The following is a 17991-nucleotide window of genomic DNA, read 5'->3' on the forward strand; positions in this document are numbered from 1 at the left end:
CTCCAACATTTCAGACCATCTATGAAGGTATTCATGGCCCTGCATGAACTTTGTCACTTGAAAGCCAGAGGAATGTTCTAGAGCGATACACTTACCTTTTTTTTGTTTCCGTCCTCATCTATGCATTCTCTGACAGGGTCTGAAAGAGAAAAAGACAACTTTTAGCCATCTCATTCCCTTATCCAGGGAGTAGCTCCAACCTAGGTGCAGGACCTTGCACTTGGCCAGTGTGGCCATCCCTGGAGATACTCAAAGTGAGGCTCAAGAGGGCTCGGGGCAACCTGCTCTAGTAGGGGATGTCTGTGCTGACTGCAGAGGAGGTTGGACTGGATGTCCTTTGGATATCCTTCAGATATCCTTTCCAACCCAAACCATTCTATGATTTATTTGTAGATAGCAATGCCCCCCATCAAAGGAAACTTGCTTCAATTCTCTGGACAGTATTTCTCTTTTTTTTCCTCCTTGATCTGTGTGTATAAAGATATTTGTCACTAATAGTGCTACTATTTCTATTATAATAGCATCTACCAATGCTGTCTGCAAATTCACTACATTTTAGTCATTGCACAAGTTCTAGCTAGTTTTATCAGGATTAGTTTCATCTGTATCAGAAGAAGTGGAGTTTTTTGCAGGAGTCAAGTACCACTATGAATGAGGAAGTTGCAGAGTTTGCATAGGTCCAGGCTTAGAGATATCCGAGCAGCCCCCACTGGGATCACTTTCTGGCACTTTAAAAACCTCTCCAGAGCATCAAACAGCTTGCCCTTGTCCAGATTCAGGCAGCTCCATTTTCTTCTTTCCTTTAAAACAAGCTTTTGAAGATGGCATTTCCTGTCCTCACACTGTAAAATGTGTGATTTTCTTGCCCTGCATTATGTTGATCCAGGATACAGAATAGGGAGAAAGAATTTGAAGCCAGTTGCAGCCTGTGGTATAACCAAACAGCACAAGAGGTGAAAGCATCTTTGTGTGAAAATGTTTCTAACAGCACAAAGCTCAAGAATCTTGAATGAGAGATTTCTTAGACACTTAAACCTGGAATAAAAATTAGCTCTCCCTTCTGCTGATGGTAAAGTGCTTGCTATGGGATGGGAAATTGTCTTCTTGGTTTTGTTGGCTTGTGAAAATTTTCCTTTTAAGTTTTCTGCAATCTGTAAAGTATAACTTTCTCCTCCAGATATGGTCGTATTATGTAGAGGGAGTCCTACTTGATGTATGGAAATGCACCAAAACTAAGGTTATTAAAAAGGTTTAAAAGAAGTTCTAAGTGCTTTCAAAATAACAGAGTCACAGAATATCAGGGGCTGGAAGGGACCTCCAAAGCTCATCCAGTCCAACTCCCCTGCCAGAGCAGGATCACTGAGACCAGATCACACAGGAACACATCCAGATGGCTTTTGAATGTCTCCAGAGAGGGAGATTCCACAACCCCCTTGGGCAGCCTGTTCCAGTGTTCTGTCACCCTTACTGTGAAAAAAATTCTTCCTCATGTTTCCTCCTCAACTTCCACCCTGTCATGGAGGGCCTGTACGCCTGAAAAGAGGCTTATCTATGCCTATGCATGCCTGGATATGTTTTTCTGCCAGGACCCCTGGTTGTAAACAGGTTGTGTAAGCCACACACACCCAGCTCGTGTCTCCCTGGGGTAAGCCCATGTGATCTCCATATTTGGGAAAGTCCAGGCAAGAGCTTCTGCCTATTATGGTAAGGTTTGGCTTACTGCCAACCTGATTGGTCATTCTAGTGGCCAAAGGGACCATTAATCTTGGCCCACATTCAATAAATAGGGGTGCACAGGTAAACAACGTGCTCAGCTCAGGCCCTCAGGCACAGACCCTGCATAGCTCAGCGGCTCAGACCCCCATGCTTGGACGCCATTGCATAGCTCTGATACTCAGAGGCCCAGATCTCATGCTCTGACTCATTCGCAGCTCACCTGCCTACTTACCTTTCTTGCAGAGCTCATTTAAGCCTGCACATATATATATATATATATATAAGGAGCCTATAGTCTCCTAAGCCAGCTGTGCACATCTGCACGCCGCTGTGTTATCAGGACTAGATCCTGTATTGCATTTACCTACAGAGCTCAGACTCCCAGCAGCTGCACACACTTTGCATGCCTGCTGCCTATCATTGCCTGGTAAGTGCCATTGCCACTGAGATAACCAGGAAGCAGATTCTGGATTGTCTGCACACACACACACAGCCTGCTAGTCGTGACAACTGTGCCAGAGACAGTACGATATTCTCCTGCTCCTGAAATCCTGCCAGCTGAGAATTCCTGGACACAGCATCCAGAAGAAGCCAGCAGCACCAAAGGCAGAGATTGCCTCTTCGCCAGGAGAAAAGGTCAGAAAACCTATTTCCCCAGAAGCTGGGAAGATTTATCCTTTCCCCTCAAGACGGGAAGATTCCAGCCTCAAAGTCCACAGGCAGAGATCCCCTGAAGTCTGGACATTAGACACAGGCTGTGACGCATCCCTGGAGGGTGATTAATAATTAATAATAGTTGTGAGTAAAAGCTTTAATACCTCTGTAAATATCTATTGTCTCTGCCATAGAGCAGAAGCAGTTTCAGCCTGCTCTACTGGGCAAATAGCATAAGACCCCAAATGGCATTAAGCCACAGAGAAAACTCCTCTCTCTGTTTATAGTTTGAATATTTGCTAGTTAATTAACAAATTCCTGTACATATTTTATCCTAAATTGTTTTCATAACCGTGTACCAACTTTTAATATTAATATACAGTGATTGGGGGTGGTGAGAGTTCAGAATATTGAATTTAATAAATCTATATGTTTATATAAAATTATATCACCCCAATTAATTTCTCTCCTCCTCCAAATAGGTGTAGGTATTGAGAATCCCCCTCTGCAACACACCCATTGCCCCTCCTTCAGTCATTAGGCATCACCAAGCAGAGTTTGACTTCATGCTCTTGTCACTCACCATTTATATCTTTATCAACATGATTGAGGTCACCCCTCAGGCTCCTGCTCTCCGAGCTAAATAGCCCCAGCTCCCTCAGGCTCTCCTCCTGAGCGAGAGGTTCCATTCCCTTAATCATCTTTGTGGCTCTGTGCTGGACTCTCTCAAACAGTTCTATGTCCTTCTTGAACTTGTCCTTTGAAAGACAGAGCATGCAGCGTACAGATGCTAGCACAGGATAGGTTTGTATACAGAGCTTGCTTCTCAGTGTTTTCATTTCAGAAAGACATGCTCTTCACATTCTCATTGCCATGGTACTGATATGCAGACAGTGCCAAGCTGAATGGTGTGGCTGAGGAGTCTAAAGGAAGAGATGAGTCCATCCAGAGGGACCTGGAGGGTTCTGGTGGATGAGAAGCTGGACAGGAGGCAGCAATGTGAGCTTGCTGTCCAGAATAGTGATGGCAGCCTGAGCTGCATCAAAAGCAGCATGGCCAGAGATGGAGAGAGGGGATTCTGCCACTTTGCTCTGCTGAGACCTCACCTGCAGTGCTGCATCCTGCTCTGGGGCCCTCAACACAAGAAGGACATGGACTTGACAGAGCAGATCTAGAGGGCCACAAAAATGATCAGGAAGTTGGGAGCAGCTCTGCTATGATGACAGGCTGAGGGAGCTGGGGTTGTTCAGCCTGGAGAAGAGAAGGCTTCAGGCAGACCTAAGAGCAGTCTGCCAGTAGCTGAAAGGGGCTACAAGAAGGCTGCAGAGGGACTGTTTGCAAAGGCCTGCAGTGACAGGATGAGGGCAATGGTTTGAAATGAGAGCAGAGCAGATTTCGATTGGATGTGAGGAACAAGTTCTTTAGTGTGAGGGTGCTGGAACACTGTAACACGTTGCTCAGGGAGGTAGCTGAGGCCCCATCCCTGGAGATATTGAAAGTCAGGCTGGACAGGGCTCCTGAGCAGCCTGCTCTATCAGAGGATGTTCCTGTTGACTGCAGGGAGATCAGAGTAGGTGACTTGTGGAGATGCCCTCTAACCCAAACCATTCTATGATTCTTACCCCTTTTATTTTTGCCTTACACTTGGGCTGAATTCTCATAGATGTATACATTATGCTTAGGTTTGTGCAGCAGAAGAGGTAATTTCAAATCTCTATGCACAACTAACTCACAGTATTTTGGAAACATTGTCCCATTCATGACAGCTGGAGATTCCTTGGTATCTTTCCATTAGTGACCAGCTCCTATCATTAATCAAATTATAGCCTGGAAGGTCAGGCCTAGGCAGCTTTTGAAAACTTTCTGAAAGGGCTCAGATTTTGTGTTCCTCCTAAGTTAGTGATGATAGTTGTCTAGATGAGATGATGCTGGTGAAACACTGACAAAAGAGCACTAAGCTAACTTCTCAGATCAAGAGAAACCATCCTTTTTTGGCATTTCTGTTTGGGGGTCCAGCTTCAGTTACAAGGCTACAACTCTGGGCACTTAGTGCCATGGTCTAGTTGATTGGACATGGCTGGGTGCTAGGTTGGACTGGATGATCTTGGAGGTCTCTTCCAACCTGGCTGATTCTAAGATTCTTTGTACATATGTACAGTCTTGTGCTTGCTGATCATGACTTCAGCATAAACCATTTACCCTCATTACTGGGGGCGTGCAGCCTGCAGAAGTGGAGGCTCAGAGGTGACCTCATTGCTGACTACAACTACCTACAGGGAGGCTGTAGCCGGGTGGGAGTTGGTCTCTTCTCCCAGGCAAGCAGCAACAGAACAAGGGGACACAGTCTCAAGTTGTGCCTGGGGAGGTCTAGGCTGGATATTAGGAGGAAGCTCTTGCCAGAGAGAGTGATTGGCATTGGAATGGGCTGCCCAGGGAGGTGGTGGAGTTGCTATCCCTGGAGATGTTGAAGAAAAGCCTGGATGAGGCACATAGTGCCATGGTCTGGTTGATTGTCTAGGGCTGGGTGCTAGGTTGGCCTGGATGATATTGGAGGTCTCTTCCAACCTGCTTGATGCTATGATTCTATACCAGACTTACCCATGCAGACTTTGTTGATAAATTCACTATTCAATGTGATCATGGTGGACAAGTCTTCAAAATGCTGAAGCTTCATGATTCTGTTAGCAGCTGCTGGCCCAGTCAAAATCCTTAGCTGCTCTTCATCGTATCCACTTCCAACTCCAATTGGAAATAGAGATACCCCTGGGAAAAGAGAAGAAGTTTTAAATGGGCAATGGACAGGAGAAGGATGCTTTTGCTGACATATTTTTTTTCTTTCTCCCATTTGCTTCTTCAAGCAACAAAATAATTGGGAGAAGTATTTTCCCAGCATTTAATTAGCATGTATTAGTTGCATCACTCCTTCCCCATTGGCTAAAGGCAAGGAAGAGGAGAAATGGTGATGCTCTGATTAGCTAAGATGAGCTTTATTAGTCCCAAGCACAATAAGATCATACATGTATGCTCAGCAAAATGCAGCTGCAGATTTAACAACATTTTCCCTTTTTATTTTCCCCTCCCCTAATTTAAAACATTTCTTTCCAGTTCCACAGCAGTTAGATTGCTTTCAAACTATTTAATTGAAAAATAATCACTGATGGCTGCTATTTATTCCATGCCTTACTCAATAGCTCCCCAAAGCAAGCTACAAAGGAGTCAATGTTCCTTGGGAAGCTGAGGGACAAAGATTACAGCCAGAAAAGTTGCAAGCGCACACTGGCAGCAAAAGCACACTTCTGTAGAGGTCTGTGCAAAATCTGCTCAATTCCTCTATTGATTGCTGTTATTATTATTTTGAACATTTCAAGACTCACTGCATGGCAACAGTATTCTACTTATAACATTAGGCCACACCTGTGATCCCTGTCTGTCCACAAGACCTTAGGAAATGAAATACCAATAGTTATACAGAATCACAGAATTAATCAAATTGGAAGAGATCTTTGAGATCATTAAATCCATCCTATCACTTAACACCTTCTAATCAACTAAACCATGGCACTAAGTGCTTCATCCAGTCTCCTCTTAAACACCTCCAAGGATGGTGACTCCAACACCTCCCCAGGCAGCCCATTCCAATGGCAATCACTCTTGCTGTGAAGAACTTCTGCCTAACATGCAGCCTAAACCTTCCCTGGTGCAGCTTGGGGCTGTGTCCTCTTGTCTGTCACTGGGTGTCTAGGAGAAGAGACTAACGCCTTTCAGGTAGTTGTAGAGAGCAATAAGGTCTGCCCTTAGCCCCTTCTTCTCCAGACTGAACACCCTCAGCTCCCTCAGCCTCTTCTCACAGGGCTGTGCTCCAGCCCCCTCACCAGCCTTGGTGCTGTTCTACGGACATATTCAAGCACCTCAACATCTTTCTTCAAGTGAGAGGTCCAGAACTGGACACAGTACTCAAGGTGTGGGGCAGAAAGACTTTCCTACTCCTGCTGGCCACACTATTCCTGCCATTGGCTCTCTTGGCCATCTGGGCACATTGCTGGCTCATGTTCAGCTGTTGACCAGTACTCCCAGGTCCCTCTCTACCTGGCTGCTCTCCAGCCTCTCCATCCCTAGCTTAAATGGGCCTGAATTTACCCAGATCTACCTAGATTTATCAGAATTCAAAGGCATCTCTCATCAGGCACATTTTATGCAGGCCTGTTTCTAACCAGGGCATTAATGCACAGTCAGTCCTCAATCTGGAGCCTTAATTTTTCATCCTTTGTCCCAGTGCATTAGAGTAATAGAATCGTAGAATCAGTCAGGGTTGGAAGGAACCACAGGGATCATCTAGTTCCAGCCCCCCTGCCATGCTCAGGGACACCCTACACTAGAGCAGGATTCCCACAGCCTCATCCATCCTGGCCTTAAACACCTCCAGCAATGCGGCCTCCACCATCTCCCCGGGCAACCCATTCCAGACTCTCACCACTCTCATGCTGAACAACTTCTTCCTCACGTCCAGTAATTAAATTAATTTATAAAGAGCATTAATTAAAAAGAGCAAAGAGTCTGCTCAAAACAGCAAGAGCCAAAGGAGATTTACTGTTCATCCTTGCAGCAAGCGCAGCAGCCTCCAGAGTGTCTTCTGATCTCCCCGACACGATGACTATGGTGACTTTGGATGCGCTGGGTCTCCCTCCGTGAGATTCCGCCATGGCATTCTGAACTACAAAATCAATGGCTGCTCCTGAGAAATGGAGAGAGAGATGTGAGAGAGAAGAATATAGAACAAAGACTCTCAGTTAGTAAGTCTGCCAGTATCACAGAACCACAGAATGCCAGATTGGAAGGGACCCAAAGGATCATCCCGTACAAACTTTCCAAGTGATCACAGAACATAATTGCAGAGCTTTAGAGGTTGGAAGGGACCATTCAATCTATCCTCCTTGCCAAGGCAGGATCCCCTAGGGTAGCTCACACAAGAATGCGTTCAGGCAGGTTTTGAGAGTCTCCAGAGAAGGAGACTCCACAACCTCTCTGGGCAGTCTGTTCCAGGGCTCTGTCACCCTCACTGTAAAGAAGTTTCTCCTCATGTTGAAGTGAAACTTTCTATGTTACAATTTATATTCATTGCTCCTTCTTTTATTACTGCGCACCACTGAAAAAGAGATTGCCCCATCCACTTGACACCCACCCCTCTGGTATTTGTACACACCAATCAGTTCCCCTCTCAGCCTTCTCTTCTCCAGACTAAAACAGCCCCAGGCTCTCAGCCTCTCCTCCACTGGGAGAATTGCTCAAGTCTCCCAGTCATCCTTGTGGGTCTCTGTGGAGACAGAGGTCCAGCAGGTCCTTGTCTCTCTTGAACTGGGGAACCAAAACTGGACAGAGTATTCCAGGTGTGGTCTCTCAGGGCAGAGTAGAGGGGGAGAAGGAAACTTTCTAGCCCTGCTGGGACACACTTTCCCGATGCACCCCCAGGATGCCAATGGCTCTCCAGGCCACATGGGTACATTGCTGGTCCATGCAGTACTTGCTGATATTGTAGTTCACCGAATCCATGGTCATGGTGTCTGTTGGGCTTTACTATACCAGAAGGGAAGAAGTCATGGTGGCTATGTGCAAGCCAGCCCTGGAGCCTCAAGAATGGCTATGTGTTGTACAGCACCATGGAGCATCATCTAACGTGTCATACCAAACCAACTGGTGTCCCCAGACTAAAGGCCGCTGCTGGAGGAGGTCCGGAGGTGGCCACAAAGATGATCAGAGGGATGCAGAACATCCACTATGGGGTCAGGCTGAGAGAGTTGGGGCTGTTCAGCCTGGAGAAGAGTCCAGGGAGATCTTAGAGCAGCCTTCCAGTACCTGAAGGGGGTGTACAAGAAACCTGGGAAGGGATCTTTTACAAGGGCTTGTAGTGACAGGGCAACAGCTTTGAGATGAAAGAGGGGAGATGGAGGTTGGAGATTAGGAAACAATTCTTTATAGTGAAGGTGTGGAGACACTGGAACAGGTTGCTCAGGGAGATTGTGGATGCTCCTTCCCTGGAGATGTTCAAGACCAGGTTGGATGAGGCCGTGAGCAACCTGCTCTAGTTGGAGGTGTCCCTGTCTGTGGCAAGGAGGTTGGAACTAGATGATCTTTAGGGTCCCTTCCAATGTAAACCGTTCTCTGAAATTATGAATCATAGAATTATTTCAGTTAGAAAAGAGCTCTAAGATCATCAAGTTCAACCACTCACATAACACCACCATGACCATCAAACCTCATCCCAAAGTTGAAATGAGATGACCTAGCACTCTGTTGAGTTGAATTTTAAAACTAATCAATGGAAGGGAATCCACTTCAGGGTCCTAGTGGACAGAAAGTTCTGCATGGGACACCAACGTGCTCTTGCAGCCAAGAGAGCTAATGGCATCCTGGGGTGCAGCAGGAAAAATGTGGCCAGCAGGACTAGGGAGCTTCTCCTGCTCTGCCTTGGTGAGACCACACTTGGAATACTCTGCCCAGTTTTGAGTCCCTAATTCAAGGAAGACAGGAATCTGCCAGAGAGAATCCAACAGAGGCTGCAGGGATGACTGAGGGACTTGAACATCCCTGCTGTGAGGAAAGACTAAGAGCCTTGGGGCTGTTTAGTCTGGAGAAGAGAAGGCTGAGAAGGGATCTGATCAATGTCTATCAATATCTGAGGGGTGGGTGTCAAGATGAAGGTGCCAGGTTGTTTGTGGTGGTGCCTAGTGATAGGATAAGGAACAACAGGTACAAGCTAGAACCACAACACAAGGAGACACTTCTGTATGCTGAGAGTGACAGAGTACTGGAACAGGTTGCCCAGAGAGGTTGTGGAGTCTCCTGCACTGGAAACTTTCAAAATCCCTCTAAGATGTGTTCCTGGTGTCCCTGCTTTGGCAAGCGGCTTGGGCTGGGCAATCTTTCAAGGGCCCTTTCAACCCCTAACATTCTTTGATTCTATGATTATTCCAATACCTAAATATTCTCATAGTGATTTTTTTTCTTCTAGCTTCCAGTCAGAATCTTCCCAGCACTAGCTTGTGCCCATGACCCCTTGTCTTACCCATATGAAAAGGATGTCCTAGGAGATACTTTTCTTAAAGGGCTTTTAATGCTAGCTTTAGTGTGCTACATGAGAGATCTCAGCTATTAAGAACCTACCAGTACAACTAGACAGAACCACAGAATATACTTTGTTGGAAGAGACCCCAAAAATTATCCAGTCCAACCCCTGACCCAGTACTGAAGAGTCAACACTAAACTGTGTCCCTAAGCAGCAGGTCCACATGATGCTTGAGCACCCCCAGGGGTGATGACTCCAGCACTGTCCTGGGCAGATCGTTCCAATGGTTTAAGAACCCTTTCAAAAAAGAAACATTTCCTAGCATCCAGCCTGAACCTCACCTGGCACAGCTTGGAACCGTTTCCTCTGGTCCTGTAACTTGTCACCAAGGAGAAAAGGCTGCCCCCTTCTCACTCCAAGTCCCTTCAGGTAGCTGTGGAGATTATTAAAGTCCCAACACCTGAGGATCATCCTCATCTCCCCAGTATCTGAAGCAATGAGAATTTTACCACCTTTCTAGACATGAAAATCAAGTTATGCGGTCCACTTCATGAAATTATGTTGCTCACTTCAGCAGCTATCTTCTCCAGCAGTATTTCTACTGCATTAAAAGGGAGAGAAAGGAACTGTAGAAGACGACGACGAGACCATGCACCCACTTCCCCAACTGCAGAACAACAGTGACCATCCAGTGGCTTTCTTATCCAACGACTTCATGCTCTCCTGAACTGCACGCAAAGCTGCTCAACTCCCACAGAAGATCTTAATCCTACCCTAATTTGGTCACCATTTGTATGTGTATGATCAGTGGATCTCACAGAATCACAGAAACATTAGATTAGAAAAACCTCTCAGGATCACCAACTCCAACTGAGAACCCTACTCTGCAAATTCACCTTAAAACCATATCCCCAAGTACCACATCTAAACGACCCTTAAACACATCCAGGGTGGGTGACTCCACCAAATCCCCTGGGCAGCTCATTCCAATGCTTGAACACTCTCTCTGTGAAAAACGTTTTCCCTAATGTCCAATCTATCCCTCCCCAGTCTCTGCTTGAGGCCATTCCCCTCTTGTTCTGTCTCCAACTACCTGTGAGAAGAGACCAGCACCAACCTCTCCACAATGTCCCTTCAAGCATCTGTAGACAGCAATGAGGTCTCCCCTCAGCCTTCTCTTTTTCACACTAACCATTCCCAGCTTCCTCAGTTGCTCCTCATCAGATTTATTCTCCCAGCTTTGTTGCCCTCCTCTGGACTGGCTCCAGCACATCTGCTTCTCTCTTGTATTACAGAATCATAGAATCAGTCAGGGTTGGAAGGGACCACAAGGATCATCTAGGTCCACCCCCCCCCTGCCATGCCCAGGGACACCCTACCCTAGAGCAGGCTGCCCACAGCCTCATCAGCCTGGCCTTAAACACCTCCAGCCATGGGGCCTCAACCACCTCCCTGGGCAACCCATGCCAGGCTCTCACCACTCTCATGATGAACAACTTCCTCCTCATGTGCACTCTGAATCTCCCCACCTCCAGCTTTGCTCCATTCCCCCTAGTCATGTTGTTCCCTAACATCCTAGAAAGTCCTTCCCCAGCTTTTTTGTAGGCCCCCTTCAGATCCTGGAAGGCCACAAGAAGGTCACCTGGGAGCCTCCTCTTCTCCAGACTGAACAGCTCCAACTCTTTCATTGCAGTGCCCAAAAGGGTACAAAACTCTCACCTCCCTACTATCAACAACCTCTCTGAAATCCTGACATATCTGGGCAATACAGATTAAAAGCAAATCAAGTGAAATCCACAAAATCCCACAAAACACGAGGAAATTCTGCCTTAGCTATGGAAATAGCATCCTGGGGTGTATTACATGCCGTGTGCCCAGCAGGTTGAGAGAGGTTCTCCACCCACACACCCCCTGCCCTGTTGTGGCCACGTCTGGAGTACTGCATTCAGTTTTGGGCCCCTCAGTTCAAGAAGGACCTCAAGGAACTTCTTGAAAGAGTCCAGCACAGACTTAAAAAGGTGCTGGAGGCAGTGGAACATCTCTCTGTGAGGACAGGCTGAGGGAGCTGGGGCTTGGAGCAGAGGAGTCTGAGGACTGCCTTCATTTGTGTGGATAAAGATGTGCAGGGCAGTGTCTGGAGGACAGAGACAGGCTCTGATCAGGGATGTCCAATGACAGGACAAAGGCAGTGGGGGCAAGCTGGAGCAGAGGAGGTGCCGTGGGGACAGAAGGAAACCTTTTTCCCTGTGAGGGTAGCGGAGCCCTGGAGCAGGCTGCCCAGAGAGGTTGTGGAGTCTCCTTTCTCTGGAGACATTCCAAAACCTCCTGGGCATGCTCTTGTATGACCTACCCTGGGTGACCTTGCTCTGGCAGGGGGCAGCTGGACAGGGTGATGTTTCCCAGGTCCCTTCCAACGCCTAACATCTGTGTTTCTTTGTGGTGAAAATGTGAGTTGGCTTAAATGGTAGCTGCTGCCCTTTCATTGAGCATTTATGAATGCTCAGAGCGCAAATATTTGCTCAACCATCACATGTGCAAGAGAGCATTTTGCTACTACTTCTATTTAGATCTGTATTTGCACAAATATTTATACTGGGAATCCTGATATGCAGCTTTCTTAAAAGCTCCTTTGGCCTTGGAAGGGATTAGGTCAGGAAGTGTAAGTGATATCATGTGTCTGAAGTGACACTCAGGGCAAACGGTGAATAATAAATGCTTGAACGCTACTGGCCCTGAGTAGCCTGCAATAACTGCACAGCAGAAATGTTTGCCTGAGAAATTCACTCAACAATTTGAACACTTGGGAGAGAAAATAAAACACACTGGGAGTGAGGTCAGAGATAATTTAGCAGCACACCCCCAGAATCACACAGATCACAGAATGTTAGAGGTTGGAAGGGACTTTGAAGAAGGATGAGCTAGTCCAAGCCCCCTGCCAGGAGAGGATCACCAAGGGCAGGTGATGCAGGAATGAATCCAGAAGGGTTTGGAATTTATCCAGAGAAGAAGGCTTGACAACCTCTCTTGGCAGCCTGCTCCAGGGCTGTGTTTCCCTCACAGGGGAAAAAGTTTTCGCTTCTGTCCCTGTGGAAGTTCCCCTCTGCTCCAGCTTGCCCCCATTGCCCCTTGTCCTGTCATTGGACAATCCCTGAGCAGAGTCTGTCTCTGTCCTCCAGATACTGCCCTGCACATCTTCATCCACATGAATGAGGGCAGCCCTCAGACTCCTCTGCTCCAAGCTCCAAGACCCAGCTCCTTCAGCCTGGCTTCAGCAGAGAGACATTCCACTGCCTTCAGCAGCTTTGTGGCTCTGTGCTGGATCTCCTCTCAGCCTTCTCTTCTCCACACTAAACAACCCCATCTCCCTCAACTGCTCCTTGTATGATGCCCTCCAGACTCTTCCCCAGCCTCGTTGCTCTTCTCTAGACATGATCCAGCCCCTCAATATCTTCCTTGTCCCTGTGTCACCCAAGTGAAGCCAGCACTCAAGCTGTGGCTGAAACCTGCTGAAATGCCTTGTGTAGATTTCTTTACCTCCTCTAATTTTTATTTTCATCCCCATTATCATTCTAAATTCTATTTTACATACAATATCAAAAATGTTTTAGAGTTTCTGTTCACCTAAAACCTCAAAGCTGTAAATCTTTTTTTTCAATTCAGAAAGAAACCTGGTTTAAAACAGCATTATTGGAGTTGGGTGATGGTAATCCCATTTCACAAACTGCTATTCCTGACCAGAAAAATTAACTCCAGTAGGAGTAGGGAAGTGATGGTGTCCTTCTACTCAGCCCTGCTGAGGCCACAGCTTGAGTGATGGCTTCAGTTCTGGGTGACACAGGACAAGAAAGACATTGAGGGGCCAGAGGGTGTCCATAGAAGAGCAAGGAGGCTGGGGAGGGGTCTGGAGGGCAATCATACAAGGAGCAGCTGAGGGAACTGAGGTTGTTTAATGCAGAGAGGAAAAGGCTGAGAGGAGATCTTATTGCTCTCTACAGCTGCCTGAAAGGAGGTTAGAGTGAGGCTGGTGTTGGTCTCTTCTCCCAGGTAACCAGTGACAGGATGAGAGGAAATGGGTTTGAGTTGTGCCAGGGGAGGTTTAGGTTGGACCTGAGCTAAAACAGAGGGAACAGGGATAAGAGAGACAGAGACCTGCTGGAGAAAGTCCAGCAGAGGGCTACGAGGATATTAGAGGACTGGAGGACATGGCTTATGGGGAGAGTGAGAGACTTGGGACTTTTTATTCTGGAAAAGGGAAGACTGAGAGGGGACTTGATAAATATTTATAAATATCTGAGGGCTGGCCAGGAGAGGGGGGACAGCTCTGCTCACTTACTCCCTGGGATGGGCATGGAACAATGGGTGCAAGTTGCAGCAAAAGAGGTTCTGCCTCAACACAAGGGGGAACTTCTTTACTGTGAGGGGTCCCCAGAGCACTGGAAAAGGCTGCCCAGAGAGGTTGTGGAGTCCTCCTTCTCTGGAGACTTCTTGGCCTGTCTGGATGTGTTCCTCTGTATCTGTGTTAGATAGTATTGTCCTGCTCTGGCAGGAGGGTTTGACTCGATGACCTCCTTGGGTCCCTTCCAACCCCTAACATCCTGTGAGCCTGTGGAAAACATTTTGAGTGAGGGAGTGATGAGGGGTTGGAACAGGGCTGCCCAGGAGAGGTGGTGGAGGTGTGGAAGAAGCTGTAGATATGATGCTTCAGGGAGATGGTCTGAGTGGTCGTGGTAGTTGGGTTATGATTGGATTTCTTCTTAAAGGTCTTTTCCAAGCTTAGTGATTCTCTGATTCTCTGTGGCTTTTCGGTATCTGAAGGGGGGCCTACAAAAAAAGCTGGGGAGGGACTCTTTAGGATATCAGGTAGTGACAGGACTAGGAGGAATGGAATGAAGCCAGAGGTGGGTAAGTTCAACTGGATGTGAGGGAGGAAGTTGTTGAGGCATGAGAGTGGTGAGAGCCTGGAATGGTTGCCCAGGAAGGTGGTTGAGGCCCCATGGATGGAGGTGTTTAAGGCCAGGCTGGATGAGCTGTGCCTGGTGGCAGGGGCTTTGGAACTAGATGAATCCTTGTAGTCCCTTCCAACCCCTGACTGAATCTCTGATTCTATTTTCTGTCCAGCTGACCAACAACCACTGCTAGGAACATTACTCTGCATGCCTGCAGAGATGGATGTCAGGTGCAGAATGGCATTTGAGCTATAACTAAGGGATCAAAACAAATAGAGACAATTATCGTGACTATATTCCAGTCCCCTAAGATTGCTCCAGGGTGGTCACTGTGCCAGAAAATTGACTCATTTCCCGTTCGTCCTATAAATAATTGCTGAAGGAACGGTTCAGGTTTTGACTTTCAAATGTTTAGGGGTTAAATCCTCTGCTCAGTCAGATTCACAAATGATTTTTCATTCTTTTCTGAAAAGTACTTGGGATTTCTCTGCCTAGGTTGTTTTGGGTTTGTTTTGTTTTTTTTTTTTTGAGGGGGGGTCATTAATGACCCTTTGACGTCCATGTGGTTGGTCTGGTGACCAGCTGCTCCAGCTCTTATTTTCTTTCTCCCATAATCTTTGGAAACCGCTCAGAAACATCCATACATATCTGTAAACTGGAATAAACCATTACTCCTATAATTTCTAATGAAGAAATCCAGTTCCATTACAATCGAACCAGGGAGTGTTTCAAAGCCTCCCCAAAACATTGTTACTCACTTAAAGCATAGAATTCTTGTAAACTACACTAAAATAACATCTTTGGATTTCTCCCCTTAATTTGAAGCCAGCTTAGAGGAAAAGAGCCAGTGTCTGAAGACACAATCAAAGGAACACTTATATCTTGCTAGAGGGACTCAGAAAGTCTCCATCCAAAGATCACAGGGAATTAGGGGTTGGAAAGGACCCAAGAGATCATCGAGTCCAACCCTAATGCCAGTGGCAGGGACACTCTACTCATAGATCAAGCTGGCCACATCCTCATCCAGCCTGGCCTTAAACACCTCCATCCATGGGACCCCAAACACCTCCCTGAGCAACCCATGCCAGGCTCTCATCACTCTCATGCTCAAGAACTTCCTCCTTATGTCCAGTCTGAATCTCCCCTGAATCTCCTCCAGCTCTGCTCCATTCCCCCTTGTCCTATCACTACTTGATAGCCTCAAAAGTCCCTCCCCAGCTTTTTTGTAGGCCCCCTTCAGATACTGGCAGGCCTCCCCAGGGAGGAAAATAAACTCAAAGTCCACAACAAAAAGATATTGTCTGATAAGAAACCAAGCAGATTGAATATTTTATATACTACTACACTGCAGCATAACCAGAATCTGCCATTTCCATAACAATAAAGGAAATGTAAACTGTTTACACTGAAATCAAGATCAGCAAACACAAGGCCGTATGTACGTACATAGAATCATAGAATCAACCAGGTTGGAAGAGACCTCCAAGACCATCCAGTCCAACCTAGCACCCAGCCCTAGACAATCAACTAGACCATGGCACTAAGTGCCTCATTCAGGCTTTTCTTGAACACCTCCAGGCACGGCGACTCCACCACCTCCCTAGGCAGCCCATTCCAATGCCAATCACTTTCTCTGCCAACAACTTCCTAACAACATCCAGCCTAGACCTCCCCTAGCACAACTTCAGACTGTGTCTCCTTGTTCTGTTGCTGGTTGCCTGGCAGAAGACACCAACCCCACCTGGATACAACCTCCCTTCAAGTAGTTGTAGACAGCAATGAGGTCAGCCCTGAGCCTCCTCTCCTCTAGGCTGCACACCCCCAGCTCCCTCAGCCTGTCCTCACAGGGCTGTGCTCCAGGCCCCTCACCAGCTTCATCACCCTTCTCTGGACATGTTCCAGTATCTCAACATCTCTCTTGAATTGAGGAGCCCAGAACTGGACTCAGCACTCAGGGTGTGGCCTGACCAGTGTTGAGTACAGGGGAAGAATAACCTCCCTTGTCCTACTGGCCACACTGCTCCTGATCCAGGCCAGGATGCCATTGGCTCTTCAGGCCACCTGGGCACACTGCTACTATCTACCAGTACCCCTAGGTCCCTCTCTGCCTGGCTGCTCTCCAGTCACTCTGTCCCCAGCCTGTATTGCTGCTTGGGGTTGTTGTGGCCAATGTGTAGAACCCTGCACTTGGCCTTGTTCAATCTCATCCCACTGGGCTCTGCTCACCCATCCAGCCTGTCAAGATCCCTCTGCATGGCTTTCCTAAGAGTCTTTTCCACATGAATGAAATCTGTGTGATTCTGCGATCAGCCATCTTTAAATCTGTTTATCTGCAGGGGACCACACCATCAGCCAGGAAGTTCAGTGACGGAGCCTAGAAAGAACAGAAATGCTAACGAAAAACCCTCTATTCCTGCTCTACAAAGCAACAAAACAACTTTTATTTTATTTTTGTTTTCAGAGAAGATGTAACATCGCCAAGGACACCTTGTGCTAGCATGTGGAACTGGCGCAGTGCTATGGGCTTTTGTACGGTTTACAGCTTTTAAAGCTTTCTCTGTGTGTGTGTGCAAGTGACCCTAAAAGCAGATTGGCAGCCAACACGTTCCCACAACCTGAGGCAGCTGGGAATGTTCAGCTCGGTGAAGAGAAGGCTCTGGGGAGACCTAACAGCAGCCTTCCGGTGCCTGAATGGGGCTACAAGAAACCTAGGAAGGGACTTATGACAAGGACTTGTAGAGATAGGATGAAAGCTTGAAGAGGGCAGATTGAAACTGGAGATTAGGAAGAAGTTCTTTCCAATGAGGGTGGGGAGACACTAGAACAGGCTGCCCAGGGAGGCTGTGGATGCTCCCTCCCTGGAGGTGTTCAAGGCCAGGTTGGATGAGACCCTGAGCCTCTAGTGGGAGGTGTTCCTGCCTGTGACAGGGGTGTTTTTAATGGAATGATTCTGAAGGTCCCTTCCAACCTAAAGCACTTTATGAATCTATGAATCTGACAGTAAGAGAAGGCTTTGTAAGGACTTTTTTTTGGCTGTCTTGAACAAGACAAATTAGATGAATATTTCTTTTAATTTAGGCTTGTTTTTTTTCTCAAATCACCTGGTGCAAATCCAAGCCAGACTCATATTCTGAAGTAATAATTCAGACTGGCTCATACAGAAAGTTCCTGCAAGGACTGAAAGCTGGTTAAGTAGACTAAACAAGCTTTAAGAACCAACAGGCAATGCATCGTGGAGTAGCTGGAGGTGTTTACTGGGAACCCACAGGGATTCTCTCCTCTTGAATAATTTCACTGCTGATAAAGAAGGAATAAGTAAATTTAATAAAGAAGATGAAAAATAATGGTAAAAAAACGAAGCTAAATCACTGATACTAGGATGGGTAGGTTCAGGCTGGATGTGAGGAGAAAGTTGTTGAGCAGGAGAGTGGTGAGAGCCTGGATGAGTTGCCCAGGGGAGGTTGAGGCCCTATGCCTGGAGGTGTTTAAGCCAGGATGATGAGGGCTGTGGCCCAGCCTGATCTAGTATAGGGTTTCTCTGCCTATGTCAGGGGGGTTGGAACTAGATGATCCCTGTGGTTCCTTCCAACCCTGACTGATTCTACGATTCTATTA

At 47.1% G+C, this 17991-nt stretch overlaps 1 protein-coding gene across 1 annotated transcript in view; it reads right to left on the reverse strand.

Annotated features, from left to right (window-relative positions):
* VWF (von Willebrand factor) overlaps nt 1-17991 on the reverse strand; it is a 220778-nt gene that overhangs the window by 75700 nt on the left and 127087 nt on the right. The window contains 3 exon segments of the mRNA XM_064142874.1: nt 96-139; nt 4969-5133; nt 6959-7102. Of these exon segments, the coding sequence (XP_063998944.1) occupies nt 96-139; nt 4969-5133; nt 6959-7102 (353 nt within the window).

This window comes from Pogoniulus pusillus, chromosome 4, assembly GCF_015220805.1.
Source record: "Pogoniulus pusillus isolate bPogPus1 chromosome 4, bPogPus1.pri, whole genome shotgun sequence".
NCBI lineage: Eukaryota > Metazoa > Chordata > Aves > Piciformes > Lybiidae > Pogoniulus > Pogoniulus pusillus.